Consider the following 19,800-nt stretch of genomic DNA (forward strand, 5'->3'; position numbering starts at 1 on the left):
CACGGCCAGACCAGCGAACGAGAATCGAGGGACCCTCGCCAGCGATCCGCGTGACACTACACCCGCTCACGCCCCAGCCAATGAGAAACCTGCAATCCCCTTCCCACGGATCGCACCCCACGATCCGCGTGCTTCACCCCGAGAACCAATCTCAGCCGCCCACCCGCCACCGATCCAACGCCCCGAATCCATCTTCCCTCCACTCGACCCCGCCGCAGCGCCGCCGGCTCCTCCCCTACATAACCGCCCCCATCCTCTCCATCCCAACTCCCAAATCCCCCAAGCAAACAACTACCGAAGCAGCCTCCCCTCCCCCACCCTACCCCGCAGCAATGGCGCGCACCAAGCAGACGGCGAGGAAGTCGACCGGCGGCAAGGCGCCGAGGAAGCAGCTGGCGACCAAGGCCGCCCGCAAGTCGGCCCCGGCCACCGGTGGCGTGAAGAAGCCCCACCGCTTCCGCCCCGGCACCGTGGCGCTGCGTGAGATCCGCAAGTACCAGAAGAGCACGGAGTTGCTGATCCGCAAGCTGCCCTTCCAGCGGCTGGTGCGTGAGATCGCGCAGGACTTCAAGACCGACCTCCGCTTCCAGAGCTCCGCCGTGTCCGCGCTCCAGGAGGCCGCCGAGGCGTACCTCGTCGGGCTCTTCGAGGACACCAACCTCTGCGCCATCCACGCCAAGCGCGTCACCATCATGCCCAAGGACATCCAGCTCGCCCGCCGCATCCGCGGGGAGAGGGCTTGAGTAGCGGTAGCCGCGTGCGTGCGTTGTCAGAGAGTCCTACTGTGATGTTCCGGTTTCAGAGCTTGGTGGTGTAGTTAACATGTTCCTGTTCGCTCTTGTCGTTGTCTTGCCATATGTAGCTCCTTGCTGCGATGAATTATCAATGAAGAGTGCAGTTATCATCATCTGAATCTCATTTCAGTGTTCATTTTTTCTGTGCGACGTGTGTTGCTTTCTTGTTCTTCAGTTTCGTTGTCTAGCTTGTTTGTGCCGTGAAGCAGATGAAGCGTAATAATTTCTATCCATGGATTAGACATCCCGTCATTGGATTGTTCCCGTATTCTTTCACTCGAATTGATTTTTCGATCTTTCGCTTGGGTTTTCTGATGGTGCTGCTGTGATGGAGATGAAGAACAGTATCGCCGCTCCATGATTTCCGTCATGGATAAGCTCACCGTGATTTGGAATTGTGTTGTTTCCTATTTCTTCCCCAGATTTTGTTTTGGAAGTTTCCCCGTGCTCCGCGTTTGCTTGTTTGCCGCTTCTGTTGGGCGTCGGCGGAAGGAATCCAATAGTAGCTGAAAAACAACGCTGGCCGCTAACAACCCTGGCCCGCTGTCATTGACTTGGAGACGTCGTGGGGGTGTGACCGAATCCAGCAAAGTAGGAGACGGGAGGGGGGAAGCTTCTTTTGCTTCCGCGCGGCGATCTCACGTCCAAACCCATCCATCCAACCCACCGCCCAAGGTCGCCGCGGATCTAGCGAGCCTCGGCGGAGCGGAGATGAAGATCACGGCGCTCGTCGTGCTGAAGCCGTCGGCCGGAGGCGCCGGGGGCTCCTCCTCCAGCGGCGGGCAGGGCTCCGAGGCGCTCGTGCTGGCCAACGCCACGGACGTCAGCCACTTCGGCTTCTTCCAGCGCGGCGCCGCCCGCGAGTTCATCGTCTTCGTCGCCCGCACCGTCGCCCAGCGCACCCAGCCCGGCCAGCGCCAGTCGGTCCAGCACGAAGGTGACCGCCCCTCCTCAGATCTGCTTGCCGCTATCCTCTAGGTCTAGTTTACTTTGTGATCCGATGCTCAGATCCGGGGTCTGGGTTTGGACTGATTTTTCCGGGGGTCAGTCTTCTGCTACGGGGCTCGCAGTAGTTTGATTCCTAGAGCAAGGGCGACATGGGTGATTCCGGTGATCTCTGCAAAGTAGTCTGTAGCCCTAACTGGCAGTTCATCCGATGTGCTGTAGGATTCACACTTACAAAGTGATTTTGTTGCTGAAGAAGCGCTGTAGGCTTGTGATTCTCTGTCCATAATGATTCATGATTATGTGACAATATTGACAATTTACATTTGGTGGATTTAACCTAATTTTTTATGCTTACGGCGTAATTTAAACCCCACTTGCTCCTATTCCTTGTATGTCCAGTTGATTGCTAGTGCTCCTTCTCGTTTTACTGACTTTGAGCAAACTCATTTTCGCATATGTAATTGTGAATACAGGATCATTCAAACGCTTTGTCGTTTCTTTGCAGAATACAAGGTTCACTCACACAACAGAAATGGCCTCTGCGTGGTGGCATTTATGGATGATCACTATCCTGTACGAAGTGCATTTTCTCTTCTGAATAAGGTATAGATCGTTGTTGTTGAAACTCATGTATTATGTATTTCGTGATTGGCCTAGTACCAATTTTTACCAACTGTGCAGGATTCGATCTTCCTGTTCTATGTTCTTATTCTGATGAATGCTTCCAGATATAGACTTTCTGAAAATTATTAACAGAAAGCATGCAAGTGATGACGTTACGCATCCATGGTTGCACACTGTATGCTATAAGCTCCCGCTAGGCTGGTATATACAATTGCCCTCAACATTAGAGAAGTGCTTTGGCATTATTGAAAAGGACTCCCTAGTGAGTGGCGGAGCTACAAGGAAACATCTGGGCGGGCCGCGCTAGCACAATTTTTCTTAGAATTCTTAATCATACTACTTCGATAGACATACTCGGTAGCTTGTGTAAGTCAGGAGATGCATACATATACACGTTGTTGTCATGCAGTTTGCTTCCTGCTGGTAAACCATGTACAGTCTTTGCTAAACAAATATATTTTTCGCCTGACATACATTCATGCGTGTAGTTAGATAATAATCATGATTCTATTGGGGTCATGCAAATATTTTCTGTACTGTCATAACTGAATAAGTTCCATAGAGCAGTTCTTCCGTAGTAGTGTTTTTGGGTGATACTTAGCTGTCGTTGCGATGTTTTTTATGAAGGTACTTGACGAATACCAGAAGGCTTTTGGGGATGCTTGGAAAGCCGCCACAGCAGATTCCACTCAAGAGTGGCCTTTCCTGATGGAAGCTTTGACAAAATTTCAGGTATAATCATCTGTGGAAGGTTCTGTATGCTTGTGTGTTCATTGCTAGGAGGTAACATAATGCTCTATGTTTTCTTTGGTGGCTTGGTAACCTCTAGACTGGTCTATTTATCCTATATACTCTACAGAAAGAGAAAATGAGAGGGAGGGAGGGTGCAACTACAGTTGTAATAAGTTGTCTATTTTACAATCCTGCTATATCCATTGTATCGTGTCATGTATCGTTCTTGCCTTCTTGTTTTATGATGAAAAAGATGGCCAGATACAAGTTTGGTGTGCTGGGGTGGCTTCTAATTTTCTAAGAAATGGGCTGTATCTTGTGGTTGTATGTCTGTTATTGAAAGAAAAAGTAGCTATGTATTCTAATCAGGTGCGGCGTTCCGTGGTGGCTTCTCTGGGATGGGTTCTATGTTCTCCACATATTTAGGAATGGGTTCTATGTTTGGACATATTAGTGTGATTTTGCAATTTGCAGTGTGCTTTTACTCTACTTGTCATTTTCACTGTGGAACTTGCCGTAACCCATGACAAACTTGTTCTCATTAATAATGAAGCATCCCATTTTGTAGGATCCTGCAGAGGCTGACAAGTTAACAAAAATTCAGAGGGACTTGGATGAAACAAAAATTATCCTAGTAAGTGTTAATTATCTGATTTTTCTAGGCCAGCCTTTTCCTGTAAAGATGATCTTCACCATGCCATCTTGTACTGGAGATATCATGCTATTTTGTGTGTGGTAGCAACCCATTGCTGATATGCTCTGTATATGCTTGAATAATTTTAACAGCATAAAACTATAGAGAATGTCCTTCAAAGAGGAGAGCGATTGGATAGCTTGGTTGAAAAAAGCTCAGACCTGAGTGCTGCTTCACAGGTAAGCATTGCTATTTACCTGATGGGTCCTTTTGTACTTAAAGACATGGTGAAAAATTGCTAGTTACTGTTATTTATCTCCAAGCTACAACGGGCATTGTCTTTCAGCCTGCACATTGTTTTACTGCAGGCTTAGTTGTGCATATACTCCATTAGATTGTAAAGTTTACTTGTCTAACGAATCACTGCCCATGGGACTACTGTAGTGGACATTTATTTCTATTCATCTGCTATATGTGATGCTAATATAATGATGTGGGGTTTGGTATGATAAGATAAATCTTGTTATATTACATCATTCACTCACCCATTTCTTTACGACAATGCCCAAAGCTGCTCTAATGCTGCACTTGTGATATCTTGCCTGTAATATTGAATAATTTCCTGAGTGCTGTCCAGTTTCCAGAATGCTTTTGGTCAGAGTACTACATATTGCAAGGGCTCTTAAGGCACTTATCCTTTTCTTTTTACATAACCAGGTCCTGTTCTTCTTAGGCTTTACCGGGTTTTCAGTCATAAAACAGAGTGCTTGTAACTTACTGAAAATCATGATTTTGGTGTTATGGATATATTTCGGTGCTTTTGTCTTATTTCAGTTATCACTATATTTTGCTGATAGATGTTACCCTGCCCTTTTCAGATGTTCTACAAGCAGGCGAAGAAAACAAACAGTTGTTGTACTATACTCTGAAGTTTGAACCGTGATCCTTCAATCTTTCTTGGAAGGCTCCAGGTTAATGCTGTTTTCCGACAAAGATGCTGATACCTTCATACATGCTCCTTGTACCTTTAATTACACATGCTTAATTCTCAGGACACTTTTTACTCCTTTTTTCAGAAAGAAAATCAATTGAATATCGTTGTGTTGTACCGTAAGTCCGATTGCTCATGAAAACGTGCCGGGGTCAATACTGTAAATCTGTTATTCTTTGGTGACGCCTTGGAATAGCAACTAACATCACTTAGCAATGGCCAACATCATTGTCTGCCCTGCGTAGATTGTCGAGATCTCTCAGTTCTCAAGTATGTTGGAGCACCGTTGCTGCCCTTAATTTATGTACTTTTTGTTGGAATACTGGTTGCTATTCATAATTTATGTTTGCAATATGATTGAAGGTTGATGGTACTATGCTTGCTTGATTTTATTACAAGTTTATTTATGTTGGAGTATTTTCTGCCAGCGACATGCATATGCCGTGTCAAATGGTCAACATGCATATGCAAATGCCTTCGCTGATTTCCTGGATGCAACTTTTATTATTGTATGTATAAATGGGCACGTTATCTCTGTTGACATTATTGGTCAAAGTTATCGACAGTGTCAAGTTTGCGCTAGTGGCTCCTACAAGTCTTGACTGCACCACGAAAACGCATTCGAATCCAGGACCTGAAGTCACATAGCAAAAAGCAGCTATTCCCCTGGCCAGGCTAGCGTTGAGGCCAAGCGGCAAGTGGCCACTTGGGGCTGGGCCTGGTATATACTCCCACCTATGGTTGAAAAAAGGTACTCCAGGATATTCACTTTTTTCAATCAATATAAAAAGGTGCTAGGATATTCCACGTACGCGTGAAGTGCAGGCCATCAAGCAAAGCTCCTCTTCATTCTTTCTGAATGCAATAACAGCTTTACAAGAACAACACCCCGAGCTTTGCTTGGTGCGAACTGCCGCTGACGACCGACGCAAAACCGTCTCGCCGTCACGTCGGGGTTTCAGTTTACAGCTAAACATCGTCACTGTCCTGCTGTTCGCTCCGCTTGCGCTGGGCGTTGGCGCCTTGCACCGGCGGGACGGTTACGTGCGTGCGCGGGACAAAGCCCTGCGCTCCTCTCACTCACTCCCATCACCTCACCACGCGACGGCCACAGACGCGCACGGCCACCGTGCCACCAGCCATCGCGGATAGAGGGGATAGGCCTGGGCGCTCATTCCGTTGGAGCCCCAAGCCCCTCCGCCCCCAGCCTCACTTTCTCCCCGCGCTACCTACCAAAACACCACGCCGCGCGTCACGTCACGGTTCGCAGCCGGCCACTTCCCGCGCCGTACTACTTGGGCGGCATAGATAGATCGCTCGCTCACTTCCAGGGCCTGCGCTGCAAGCAAAGCGAGCTCTCCGTCCGAGCTAAGCGAACGAGAGGGAGGGTAGGGTCGTCCCCGGCCGGCCGGAGAAGATGGATCACGCGGCGGACACTTTCCGGACGGACCTGATGACCATCACGCGGCACGTGCTGAACGAGCAGAGCCGGCACCCGGAGTCGCGCGGCGACCTCACCATCCTCCTCTCCCACATCGTCCTCGGCTGCAAGTTCGTCGCCTCCGCCGTCAACAAGGCCGGCCTCGCCAAGCTCACCGGCCTCGCCGGCGAGACCAACGTCCAGGCAAGCTGCTGCGCTCTTCCTTCCTCCTGCTTCTTCTCTTCTCTTCATCACAGTTGTTCTTCCGTCATGATGAAAATATGACGATGGTTGGAAATTGGTGGTGTGGGTTCCTCAGGGGGAGGAGCAGAAGAAGCTGGACGTGCTGTCCAACGAGGTGTTCGTCAATGCCCTCGTCAGCAGCGGCCGCACCGTATGAATTTTCTCTCGGCCCATTTCTTTTATTTGCTGATTCGTTCTGCTTTGTGACACACTGCGGTGCGAACGACCGGATGTGTGCAGTGCGTTCTTGTGTCCGAGGAGGACGAGAAGGCGACGTTCGTCGACCCTAAGCTCCGTGGAAAGTGTGTAAAATACTTCGGCTTCTCCATGTTCTACTCACATACCATGATATGGTTGAGGAGCACTTTTTCCTTTGTTGTTTCTGATGAAATATGCGGATCTTCATTTTCCATCAGGTACTGTGTCTGCTTTGATCCCCTGGATGGATCCTCCAACATCGACTGCGGCGTCTCCATCGGAACGGTAAGCGCACGAGAAATTTCAAAACCAAAAAGTTGTTCGGAACACGCACAATTATGGGTAGTCATAATTTGCCTTTTCAAAGTCTGAGGGAATATATCTTTCCAAAAAAAAGTCTCAGGGAATATGCTCATACAAAATAGAATTGCATGGACAGTTTATTCCTTATTCTTACTACATGGTTTTGTGTTCTTACAGTTTTTTTGGCTCTGCAGATCTTTGGGATCTACATGATCAAGAACCAAGACACCGTGACTCTGGAGGAAGTACTGCAGCCTGGGAAGGACATGATTGCTGCTGGATACTGCATGTATGGGAGTTCCTGCACGGTAATTAATTAATCAAGTCTCCTCAACTCGTGTTCCACAAGCAAGATAAATCGTGTGTGACTGTATCTGAAATGGCTTGTGTATGAAATTTTTGCAGCTTGTCCTGAGCACTGGAAATGGTGTCAACGGCTTCACGCTTGACCCTTCTCTTGGGGAGTTCATAATGACTCATCCAGACATCAAGGTGTGCTGGCAGAACTACTGAGATTTATTATTTATTTTCTGTAAATTCACCAATAAGCATACTAGTAAAATCTGCATGCTTTGTGCTTCAGATACCGCCGAAAGGAAAGATCTATTCGGTTAACGAAGGGAATGCCAAGAACTGGGACACCCCTACTGCAAAGTATGAGATCTTGCTGTTTTCAGAGTAGTGTTACTTCCTTGCGAATATCAGCTAAAATATTACCACATATATAACAGGTACGTGGAGAAGTGCAAGTATCCCACGGATGGTTCATCACCCAAATCATTGAGATACATTGGCAGGTTTGTGAATCTTCAGCCTGCTTACCTGACGAACTAAACGATTTACCTCTCATACTTCGGAAGCTTCTCCCTGACAAATGCAAATTTTACACGATCAACGAATGTCAGCAAACTTGTAAAATGCTTGTCACAACATATAACACTCCATTCCTGATGGTTCACAGCATGGTTGCTGATGTCCACCGCACCTTGCTATACGGCGGCATATTTCTGTACCCCGCGGACAAGAAGAGCCCGAGCGGAAAGCTCCGGTACGCCACTGCCTACGCGCACAACTCAAACAGCACGTCCACCATTGCACGCAACTCTTTTGAAGTTGCCTGAATTTGCTGTGTTTGCAGTGTGATGTATGAGGTGTTCCCCATGTCATTCCTGATGGAGGAGGCTGGAGGCCAGTCTTTCACAGGCAAAGGACGGGTATGTGTTGTTGTAACTTGCAAGCATCTCTGTTTTTTCTTTCCTTGGCCAGAATTTCATGTCCAGCAACAGACGGTATGTTGACACTTGGTTTTCTGCGTTGTGAATCGACGCGATGCAGTCGCTCGACCTGATCCCCACCGACATCCACGAGAGATCCCCGATATTCCTCGGCAGCAGCGACGACGTGGAGGAGATCAAGGCGCTGTACGCGGAGGAGGCCAAGAAGGCAGGATCTGCATGATGATCGGCGGCCATCGCGCGCAAGGCGTGTGAATCGATGGCGACTCGTGGGCCTTGCTGACGATGCGATTCGTATGTCAGGCATTCCTTTTCTATATATACGTCTGTGGCACTCAGTGTAATATAGCGTGTGGAGGCCTCGAACAGCTTCATTCATGAGCAGCCAAGGCTTCTGCCTCTCACAACAATCCACTGATGATGGCACGTAATATATCATAACTACATGTATCCAGCTGACCAGCTCAAGAGGACCAGTTGCCGCAGGTTGTGCAGGACGTATCGCATATACATGTAGGACGTGTTTGGTTGCATGCATTACCTTCAACCAGCCGGTTGGGCCAAAAAAACATGTTTGGTTGCAAACAGGGTGGACCGGCTCGCATCGGCATGAACCTTAATGCAGCTCAGAGCCTGGCTTGCTGGAAATCCTCGAATCGGCAGTTTCCAGCGAGCCAGGCTAAGTGCGGCGCAAAAGGGATGCAGCGCGCCCGCGACAGTGCAAGGCGAAATCGAGTGGAGATGACGAGGGATGGAAATCAGTTGAGGCGGGATGGTGTGAAATCTAGCCTCACTGCCCCATTTACTCGGCCACCAGTAGCTCTAGGACAAGCACTTCCTCTGTTCTTAGCACCGACGACGAAGATGACTCAGATCTACGCAAGCGACGGCGACGGAGGCGGCAACATCAATCTCCAGCCGGCAGCGGGAGCTGCTTCCTCCCTTACTCTTGGCCACCATCCGGTCCTCCTTGACTCAGCCATGGCCTCCCCTTCCCCGTCGTCATCTCCGAAGCCGCTAAGCAAGCTGGAACCCCCTCCCCCTATGTTAGGCAAGGTGTAGGATCGATTTCTCCATTGCTCACCGCACCATCGATGTCGCCTAGGTTATGGACGAACGGACAAAACTGGTAGTTCAAACAACAACATTGATAACTGTGGTTCAGACATGCCTCATGTTGATCCACAAGAGAGCTGTTCGTCGTGGTGACAAGCCTGTCATTCTTTATGCTCCCATGTTAACCCGGGATCAGGAGAGGATGGCGAATCTGAACTACATTTACAACTGCAGTGACACAGAGGCTCTGTGGATGCCAAGAATGAAAAGAGCACCGAGGGAGTCCTGGATTAGGGGGTCCTCGGGCGTCCGGACTATGGTACGTGGGCTGGACTGATGGGCTGTGAAGATACAAGACCGAAGACTATTTCCCGTGTCCGGATGGGACTCTCCTTGGCGTGGAAGGCAAGCTTGGCGTCCTGATATGAAGATTCCTTTCTCTGTAACCGACTTTGTATAACCCTAGTCCCCTCCGGTGTCTATATAAACCGGAGGGCTTAGTCCATAGGGACAAGAATCATACTCATAGTCATATAGGCTAGATTTCTAGGGTTTTAGCCATTACGATCTCGAGGTAGATCAACTCTTGTAATACTCATATTCATCAAGATCAATCAAGCAGGAAGTAGGGTATTACCTCCATAGAGAGGGCCCGAACTTGGGTAAACATCGTGTCCCCCGTCTCCTGTTATCATCGATCTTAGACGCACAGTTCGGGACCCCCTACCCGAGATCCGCCGGTTTTGACACCAACATTGGTGCTTTCATTGAGAGTTCCGCTGTGTCGTCGTCAAGAGGTTCGATGGCCCCGTCAATCATCTACAACAATGTCGTCCAGGGAGAAACCTTCCTCCCCGGACAGATCTTCGTATTCGGCAGCTTCGCACTGCGGGCCAACTCGCTTGGCCATCTAGAGCAGATCGATAGCTACGCCCTGGCCGTTAGGTCAAATTTGGAAACTTGAATTACGTCACGGATATCCACGAAGACTTGATCTTCGACGGATTCGAGACCATGGAAGCCGCTCCCTGTCGCCACGATGAACATGACTTAAATATGTCATCAAACCATGCCCAGGGGATAGCGCCTGTAACTGCTCAGGCCCTAGATCCGGAGCAGATTGCGCCATTCGAGGACGGGAGGCTCAACCCCGCCACGGAAGCCGCAGACTCAGCAGCGTCAGAGCCGCACACCGACCCAACCTCGAGTAGGATCCGTGTCACCGGAACCTCGGACCCGTTTCCAGCTACAAGTTCCGAACCAGGTGCGTCCGCGCACGACGAGCTTGATCAGGCATCGATCGTCGAATTCAGCTCCGCGGACATCTTTCGGCACTCGCCTTTAGGCGACGTGCTAAACTCATTAAAAACACTCTCCTTAGCGGGGGACTCTCAGCCGAATTATATCCGGTTCGAACTGGAGGCCGACGACGGAGAATTTCACTTCCCACCCCCCGCCCACTTAATAGCCACTGTTGAAGACTTAACCGACATGCTCGATTACGGCTCCGAAGACATCGACGGTATGGACGACGATGCTGGAGAGGAGCAGGCCGAAAACCCACTGTTCACCGAACGATGGACGGCCACCTCCTCATACGACGTATACATGGTGGATGCACCAAAAGAGAATAGTGGCGATGACAAGGAAGATCCAGTTGAGGATAAACCTCCTGAGATACAACCAAAGCGCCGGCATCAGCGGCGCCGCTCTAAATCATGCCACAGCAAAGACAGCAACACCGGCACAGGAGAAGCTAACACTCCGGACGGTGCCAAAGACAATGAAGACCCCGTTGAGGCAACTTCCGAACAAGATGAACGGGAAGACGGGCAAGTTAGCCCTGATGAACAGGCCACACACGAAGACTCGGAGGACAGTAATTATCTTCCGCTCTCCGTGGATGAGGTGAGCCTCGGCACCGAGGATTTTATTGTGCCGGAGGAACCTCTCGAGCAGGAGCGCTTTAAGCACCGGCTAATAGCCATTGCAAGGAGCCTGAAAAAGAAGCAGCAACAGCTTCAAGCTGATCAAGATCTGCTCAACGATAGATGGACTGATGTCCTGGCAGCCGAGGAATATGGCCTTAAACGCCCAGCCAAAAGTTACCCAAAGCGCAAATTGCTACCTCAGTTTGATGATGAGGTGCTGGAGCCCTTACCATCATTGCGCAATGCGGCTGACCGACCACCACGTGGTCGGGACAAAGCGGCAACTCAAGCCGAACACCAGCCCGCCCCAGCTCACCGTAAAGGCAGAGACAAAACAGCTCGGGGAGATACATATGACCTGCGGCAGGACTTGGACAGCAGAGCAGGTCAGAATAGATCGATCTATGGATTACGGGGACGTGCCCCGACACGCGATAACGGCTATCTAGCCGGATGCAATAATCCTACTCACGCCCTGGCCGAGAACCGCAGACGGACTCCATCCGAGCTACGTCGTGACGTGGCCCGATATAGAGGCGCCGCACACCCCCTTTGCTTCACTGACGAGGTAATGGAGCATGAATTCCCAGAAGGGTTTAAACCCGTAAACATCAAATCATACGATGGGACAACAGACCCCGCGGTATGGATCGAGGATTTTCTTCTTCACATTCATATGGCCCGCGGCTATGATCTCCATGCCATAAAATACCTCCCACTAAAACTCAAAGGACCAGCCCGGCACTGGTTGAATAGTCTGCCCGAAAACTCCATCGGCAGCTGGGAGGACTTGAAAGAGGCCTTCCTTGACAACTTTCAAGGTACATATGTTCGACCTCCGGATGCCGATGACTTAAGTCACATAATTCAACAGCCCGGAGAGTCAGCCAGGAAACTCTGGACTAGGTTCTTAACTAAAAAGAACCAGATCGTCGACTGTCCGGATACCGAAGCCCTGGCGGCCTTTAAACACAACATCCGAGACGAATGGCTCGCCCGACACCTCAGCCAAGAAAAGTCAAAGTCCATGGCAGCCCTTACGGTTACGACACTTATGACCCGCTTTTGCGTGGGCGAAGATAGTTGGCTAGCCCGTAGCAACAACAATGCAAGCGAACCTGGCACTACGGAAGCCAGAAATAACAACGGCAAGCCCCGACGCAACAGACACAAGCGTCGAAACAACGGTGATAATACCAACGACACGGCGTCAACGCCGGATTCAGTGGCTCCAAGTCCGGCCAGCGAAAGAAGCCGTTCAAAAGGAACAATTCGGGCCCATCCAGCTTGGACCGCATACTCAATCGCCCATGCCAGATACACGGCACCCCCGACAAACCAGCCAATCACACCAACGGAGACTGTTGGGTTTTTAAACAGGCCGACAAGTTAAATGCCGAGAACAAGGAAAAGGGGTCGCAAAGTGAGGACGATGACGAGGAGCCCCGTCCACCGAACACAGGGGGACAGAAGAAGTTTCCCCCAAGTTAAAACGGTGAACAAGATATACGCTACCCACATCCCCAAGAGGGAACGCAAGCGTGCGCTCAGGGACGTCTATGCGATGGAGCCAGTCGCCCCAAAGTTCAATCCATGGTCTTCATGCCCGATCACTTTTGATCGCAGGGACCATCCGACCAGTATCCGTCATGGCGGTTCAGCCGCACTAGTCCTCGACCCAATCATTGATGGATTCCACCTCACGTGAGTCCTCATGGACGGTGGTAGCAGCCTGAACCTGCTCTATCAGGATACAACGCGCAAAATGGGCATTAATCCCTCAAGAATTAAGCCCACAAAGACTACCTTTAAAGGAGTCATACCAGGTGTAGAGGCCCGCTGTATGGGCTCAAGCACCCTAGAGGTTGTCTTCGGATCTCCGGACAACTTCCGAAGCGAAGAGCTGATCTTCGATATCGTCCCCTTTCGCAGCGGCTATCACGCACGGCTCGGACGAACCACATTTGCATACTTCAATGCGGTGCCACACTACGCTTATCTTAAGCTCAAAATGCCCGGTCCACGCGGCATCATAAAAGTCAATGGAAACACGGAACGCTCCCTCCGTACCGAGGAGCACACCGCTACGTTAGCAGCAGAAGTACAGAGCGGCCTTCTCAAGCAGAACCTTAATTCGTCGGCCGAGCTCCCGGACACTGTCAAACGAGTCCGGACTACTCTACAGCAGGACAGCCCAGCTCGTCAAGAGCTCGACTAGCAATTCGGCCTCCGTCCCAGTCCCAACCAAGTGGCGGCATTCGTACCGCGCGTACATAACTACACACTCAAAATACCATGGGCATAGACGGAGGCATAACTAGTTTGTGATCCATAATACGGCTCGACCGCTCCTGGACACACATACTTGCAATTTTTCTTTTTTTATCCTCTTCAGGTTTCTTTTTTGCAGGCTTCCTCTGACGACCTGACCATCGGTCCCCTCGACAGGATGGATACACCAAGATGACAAGAAGCACTGGCGTACAAGGGAATTTCCAGGTGGTCTCTTCAACGATCACTCTACCTGTTTTCAGGACCCGCACGCAGCTCTCCCTTGGTTGTGGCATGTTAAATAGCCCGATTGCTTATTGCACCACTTGAACAAATACGCTTTGACGTATTAATCAAACTATAATGGAAACAGTTTGCGGCCTAACTTTTGCGGCACTGGCTTACTACCCCCTTTTTCCTTTTTGATAATCTTCTCAAGTTGCACCCGTACACTTTGGCACGCTTTAATCTGCTAGGGGCTTCATTGCGACCCATAATACGACAACAAAGTCCGAACACTTTTTACAATATAGTTCGGCACCCCGAATTTAGCATTATATGCATTGGCTCCGAATCATGTCTTTGGTCAATGGTTGGGTTGCCCGGCTCCTGTGCTTACTACCTTATGTTCCGTTATATCGGCTAGGGTAGTAAAGGGAGAACTACTGCGATTGTGTCCTGGTTTATCCGGATGAGCACCTCAGTAGAGAAAGCCGAAAACTGACTGTCATGATACAGCGAGAGCCGGTCAGCTCTTCGGAGGTTTCAAATCTTTAGCAATTTTTTCCGCATTATGCGATGAATCGGCTCTTACCCGATCAGGTGTTTACAGTACCCTAGTTCGGATACTAGGGGCTGCGCCTAAATTTTCATTGTCAAACTCCTATGGCTAAGTGAGGGTGATAAAGCCAAATAGTCTGATTGCCTGGTTCGTTGCGCTAAACACCTCCTTCAAGGACCAAACAATTGGATCAAGAGTGTTTAGATTCCATCCCAAACACCCCCGTACTACCTACGTGGGGGCTGAAGCCGACGACTGGCCAACTCTCAAAATTTCATAAACACGGCCGCACAGGAGGTAAAATATTAAACAAGCACTATATTACATAGCCAAACTTGCTTCATAAATACAGAGCGAGACAATATGAAAGTATTCATTCAAAGATTACATCCTTCGTACATTGCTTTGCCACAATGTGGGATCCCTCCAGGACATCGCGAAAATATTGCTCGGGCGTGCGGTGCTCCTTGCCCGCGGGCGGTCCCTCGGTCGCGACCGTGACGGCATTCATCTTCGCCCACTGCATCTTGACACGGGCCAAGGCCATCCGCGCACCTTCGATGCAGACTGACCGCTTGATGGCGTCAAGCCGAGGGCAGGCATCGAATAGCCGCTTCACGAGACCAAAGTAGCTGCTGGGTATGGCTTCGGTAGGCCACAACCGGATTACTAAGTCCTTCATGGCCAGTTCGGCCACCCTATGCAGTTCGACTAGCTGTTTTAGCTGATCGCTAAAGGGAACCGGATGCTCTGGCGCAAGGTATTGCGACCAGAACAGCTTCTCCGTCGAGCTCCCTTCTCTGGCTTGGAAGAATTCCGCAGTGTCAGATACACTGCGCGGCAGATCTACAAACGCCCTGGGGAAATCCAAATCCGGGTTAGTAAGAGATACCTCTTCTTCATATACTTGCTTTGCATACTAAAAGCCTTACCCGCCGCAATTTTCTTGGCCTCCTGGATCTCCTGGAGGGTGCCCTGGGCTTCAACCTGGGCCTCTTCCGCGCTTCGGCGAGCCTTGGCGAGTTCGATCTCTTGAGCCGAAACATCACGCTCCAAGGACTCGCATTTCTTCACGGCATCCTGGAGCTCTTGCTGGATCTCATCAAGCCTGGCCTCGTGCTTCCCACAGGCAGCTTGTTCCTTGGTAGCTTTCTCCTCGGCCTCGGCCAGCGCCTTTTTAAGGACCTCGACCTTGGTCGCCGCTCCTACAAATATCATGGCACTACGGTCAATGCGCGTCATTCATTCTTTCCGAATATACAACAAGTTACCACATACCTTGCTTGTCCTCCAGCTGCCTTTTCACAAGGCCGAGCTCTTCTTCGGCCTGCTCCAGACTCTGCTTTAGTCCGGAGACCTTAGCTGCATGAGAGGTTGCGGCCAGCAATGACGCCTGCTTGTTCACATAAGACATATTTAGTTAGTTTCCTGCGAAAATTACTTGATCCTCTGTCCGGCTTTTCTTTCCGAACACCGGACAGTGTCTCAGGGGCTACTGTCTATACTATGACTTTCTCTTTCGCGTCGCTTACCTCAAAGCCTGTCAGCAGGCTGGTGCAGGCTTCGGCCAGTCCGCTCTTGACCCCTCTCAACCACCGTACCCATAATGATACGACGTTCCTCCACAACGGAAGCGCCTCGTAGCGCTTCCAGCAGATTATCTGGTGCCTCTGGATGGACAGAGGTCACCGGCGAAATAGGCACACCTCCACCCTTCGGAGGAGGCTGCTCGCTCGATTACGGAGCCATGTAGGTCTCCGGGATGGTATCCAACTGGGGGCCGAATTGGATATGGCCCCCATCGCCAGTATCCATGGGGGCTTTCTCCCCGAGGTGTCCGGCGGCCGAGGAGTCATCCTCTGGCGCCGCCCTGACGGCCTCCTGAACCTCTCCCTGGCCAGGGAAGGTCCTTCGGGATAGCACCTCGGCGTCGCCCTTGGCCTTGGGAGAGTGAGTCGTCGGTGGTGACTCGCTGGCCATCGCTTTTGAATCCAGCGAATCCCCCGTTGAGGACCGCAGGGAGCTGTCGCGGGCCGGACTGCAATTGCATAATTCAACATGTTAAAACTGTGAAGTAGAGAGGCCGGATATATGGACGCATCAGGGTTTTTAGTACTTACGATGCGACCAGGGGCTTGTTTCGGGGGCGCGGCTCTGGGCTGCTGTCAACATCCCACGCGGAGTTATCCGCGAGGGAACCCTTCCCCCTTTTGGACGCTCCTGCATCCGGACTAGTGGAGGCCGCCCTCTTCTTCCTTCCCCCTCAGGGGGAGTTGCTTTCTTCCCCCTCCTCGTCGTCGTCTTCGGCGGCAGAGGAGTGAGTCTTGTTGTCTTCGGACGACACGTCTGAAGCTCCCTTGCGGCGGAGGCCACTTCTGCCCCCCTTGGCCTTCTTCTCCGGCGCCTTGTAGGGCGCCGGAACCAGCATCTTCGTCAGGAGCGGGATGGCTGGTTCCTCAGGCAGCGGAGCCGAACACCTAATCCACTCCGCTTTCTCTGTCCATACCTGAAATAATAAATAGTGAGGTTTAGATATCTTCCTCGGCTAAGCAAGTAAAGTGTGCGCCTTGAAACATGAAATACTTACCGCATTGGCGGGACGGGCCAGGGCGTGCCTGCGGTCCTCGGTTATTTCCGGCGGCGTCTCGTTGCCCTTGAAGAGCAACTTCTAGATATCCTCGTGCGTGGTTCCGAAGAACTGTTGCAAGGTCTGGTCTTGGCCGGATCAAACTCCCATAAACGGCAAGTCCGTCTCTGGCATGGAAGGATCCCGCGAGCTAGCATCACTTGGATCACATTGACGAGCTTAATGTTCTTGTCCACCATGCTCTGGATGCGCGTCTGCAGCGCTATCAGCTCGTCGAATGAAGACCAATTCAGTCCCTTCTCTAGCCAGGAGGTGAGCCGCATTGGAGCTCCGGACTTGAATTCGGGAGCCGCGGCCCAGGTGGCGTCGCGGGGCTCTGTGATATAGAACCATAGTTTCTGCCACTCTTTGACGGTCTCCACAAAAGTACCTTTGGGCCATGTGACATTTTGCATCTTGCTCACCATGGCACCTCCGCACTCTGCGTGTTGGCCGTCCACCACCTTCGGCTTCACGTTGAAGATCTTAAGCCACAGTCCGAAGTGGGGTGGAATGCGGAGGAAGGCCTCGCACACGATAATGAATGCCGAGATATTGGGGAAGGAGTTTGGGGCTAGATCGTGGAAATCTAGCCCATAATAGAACATGAGTCCGCGGACGAAAGGGTGGAGAGGAAACCCTAACCCGCGGACAAAATGGGGGATGAACACCACCCTCTCATTGGGCTTCGGGGTGGGGACGATTTGCCCCTTGGCCGGAAGCCGGTGGGCGATTTCTTTCGCCAGGTACCCGGCCTCCCGAAGCTTGGTGATGTCCTTCTCCTTGACGGAGGAGGCCATCCACTTGCCTTGCGCTCCAGATCCGGACATGGTCGAGTGCTTTCTTGAGGCGGAAAAGATGAGGACTTGGGCGCTGGAGCTCGAGAATGGGAGGGAAGAGAGAGAGAAGGCATGGGTGAAAGAAGGGAATCCTTATCTCCTTATAAAGGCAATGAATATCAAGCGCCTCCCCACTCGCCTTAAAACTCGCCTGTTCCCAAGGGCTGTGCAAACGGCACGGTTGGATTACCCACGCCCATATTGATGAGAATCCCACAATAAGGGGACACGATCTCTGCTTTGACAAGACGTGCCAATGAGACCGCATCTCGAAGCGGCAGGCCGAAAAACGGTTTGAAATAATGACCGGGTGATGACGTGGTGTCACATTACCAAAAGTTGTCAGCGGATTAGACTCGTGAAATATTATGCTCTCTGCGGTTGTGAGTGGAATTTGTTTTGCAGAGCCGGGCACGTTCGTTGCGTCCGAAGACTGTGTTGGGGTATTCGGAGAAGGAACCCGCCTTGCAATGCCGAAGACAATTTGCGCGCCGGACACCTCATCATTGAAGCCTGGTTCAGGGGCTACTAAGGGAGTCTTGGATTAGGGGGTCCTCGGGCGTCCGGACTATGGTACGTGGGCCGGACTGATGGGCTGTGAAGATACACGACCGAAGACTATTTCCCGTGTCCGGATGGGACTCTCCTTGGCGTGGAAGGCAAGCTTGGCGTCCTGATATGAAGATTCCTTTCTCTGTAACCGACTTTGTATAACCCTAGTCCCCTCCGGTGTCTATATAAACCGGAGGGCTTAGTCCATAGGGACAAGAATCATACTCATAGTCATACATGAAAGTGCGTTATATATCGACTAGAGTTGGGTGAATAGGCGATTTTTATGTAGTCTTCACTGAGGAATTTGCGGGTGAGGAAATTCCTTGGCGAAGAACTACTTGCAGCGAAATAAGTACTCAAAAGTAAACATAACATAACACAAGCATGGTCATCATGATGAAATGAAGACAAGCACAGAGTACAGAAAGCGTAAACACAGGATAACACAGGATGAAGACAAATAGACTGAAGAAATTGAACTGAGGAAATTGAGAAAGTCTTCAGTCAAAGTCTTCAAACACAGATATGAACAAGTGCACAACACAGTTATGAGGAAATGAAAGAGTTGAGGAAATAGAACCAGTAAGCTTGGTGAAGACAATGATTTGGTAGACCAGTTCCAACTTCTGTCTCAGTTGTACGTCTGGTTGGAGCGGCTAGGTATTTAAACCTGAGGACATACAGTCCTCACCATATTCTCCTTGAGCTAAGGTCACACAGACCTCGCCCAAACACTCGTGGTAAGTCTTCAGGTGACTTCCAAAACTTCACAAACTCGGTCACTCGGCGATCCACAATTCCTCTTGGATACTCTAGACCATGACGCCTAACCGTCTGGAAGAAGCACAGTCTTCAAAGGTAACGTGCGTCGGATCCACGCAGGATCAATCTCTTCAGTGATGCTCAATCACTTTGGGTTTGTAGGTGTGTGGGTTTGGGTTTTCCTCACTTGATGATTTTTGCTCAAAGTCCTCGAATGATGGGATGCTCTCAAATGACAAGTGTCAGTTTCTCTCGGAGCAGCCAACCAGCTAGTGGTTGTAGGGGCGGCTATTTATAGCCTAGGGAGTAGCCCGACATGATAAGACATACATGCCCTTCAATGATATGACCGTTAGGTGGGTAGATATTTTGGGACAGCTGGCGCGTAGCACAGCAACGGTCGGAATTTTGAGGCTCAAATTCCTCAGGGCTATCATGTTCCTCACTGTGTAGGAAATCCGCACTGGCGAATTCCTAACTCCTCAGTCAGAACAAATTCCTCAGAGACGAGAAGAATTTCGTCTCTGTCACTGAAGAATATGACTGAACTGTATGAGATTTCCAATGGCTTCACTCGAAGGGATTGGTAGGTGTAGGATTTTGAGTTGAGCATCACTTGGAAATTTTTCCTTAGTATTTCCTCGACCCCCTTTAATAGTACGGTGTTTCCTATGACTCAAGAAAGAGAAAGTGAAACTACGAAAACAAAAGTCTTCACGCTTCATGTTCCTCGAATGGATACCTAGCTTCAAGGTCACACCAATTTCTTCACTTTCAAAGTCTTCAGAAATCCAAAGTCTTAATTAGAAGAACTTCATTTTTAGGGGTCGACTTTCTTTGTAAATATCAAACTCCTC

At 50.4% G+C, this 19,800-nt stretch overlaps 3 protein-coding genes across 5 annotated transcripts; all 3 read left to right on the forward strand.

Annotated features, from left to right (window-relative positions):
* The first annotated feature begins 267 nt into the window (after window positions 1-267).
* Window positions 268-907, forward strand: LOC109741504 (histone H3.2). The gene has a single exon (XM_020300601.4). It carries the CDS (start codon window positions 333-335, stop codon window positions 741-743), a length of 411 nt encoding a protein of 136 aa, XP_020156190.1. The 5' UTR covers window positions 268-332; the 3' UTR covers window positions 744-907.
* A 429-nt stretch (window positions 908-1,336) lies between these two features.
* On the forward strand, window positions 1,337-5,096 carry LOC109741491 (VAMP-like protein YKT61). 2 transcript variants are annotated; one of them, XM_020300589.4, is made up of 7 exons: window positions 1,337-1,731; window positions 2,248-2,345; window positions 2,994-3,098; window positions 3,667-3,732; window positions 3,885-3,971; window positions 4,611-4,703; window positions 4,809-5,096. In XM_020300589.4, exons 1-6 carry the CDS (start codon window positions 1,506-1,508, stop codon window positions 4,659-4,661), a joined length of 633 nt encoding a protein of 210 aa, XP_020156178.1. In that variant the 5' UTR covers window positions 1,337-1,505; the 3' UTR covers window positions 4,662-4,703; window positions 4,809-5,096. The 2 variants fall into 2 exon arrangements, with proteins under 2 accessions (XP_020156178.1, XP_020156175.1); XM_020300586.4 differs by having other exon boundaries at window positions 1,463-1,731; window positions 4,611-5,096.
* Window positions 5,097-5,352: 256 nt separating this feature from the next.
* On the forward strand, window positions 5,353-8,576 carry LOC109741479 (fructose-1,6-bisphosphatase, cytosolic). 2 transcript variants are annotated; one of them, XM_020300574.4, is made up of 12 exons: window positions 5,353-5,474; window positions 5,595-6,347; window positions 6,463-6,537; window positions 6,627-6,688; window positions 6,803-6,869; window positions 7,082-7,195; window positions 7,293-7,379; window positions 7,471-7,541; window positions 7,619-7,684; window positions 7,849-7,935; window positions 8,026-8,101; window positions 8,223-8,576. In XM_020300574.4, exons 2-12 carry the CDS (start codon window positions 6,141-6,143, stop codon window positions 8,343-8,345), a joined length of 1,035 nt encoding a protein of 344 aa, XP_020156163.1. In that variant the 5' UTR covers window positions 5,353-5,474; window positions 5,595-6,140; the 3' UTR covers window positions 8,346-8,576. The 2 variants fall into 2 exon arrangements, with proteins under 2 accessions (XP_020156163.1, XP_020156159.1); XM_020300570.4 differs by having other exon boundaries at window positions 6,627-6,869.
* Window positions 8,577-19,800: the final 11,224 nt, after the last annotated feature.

The sequence above is a fragment of the Aegilops tauschii genome, chromosome 3 (genome assembly GCF_002575655.3).
Source record: "Aegilops tauschii subsp. strangulata cultivar AL8/78 chromosome 3, Aet v6.0, whole genome shotgun sequence".
Lineage (NCBI taxonomy): Eukaryota > Viridiplantae > Streptophyta > Magnoliopsida > Poales > Poaceae > Aegilops > Aegilops tauschii.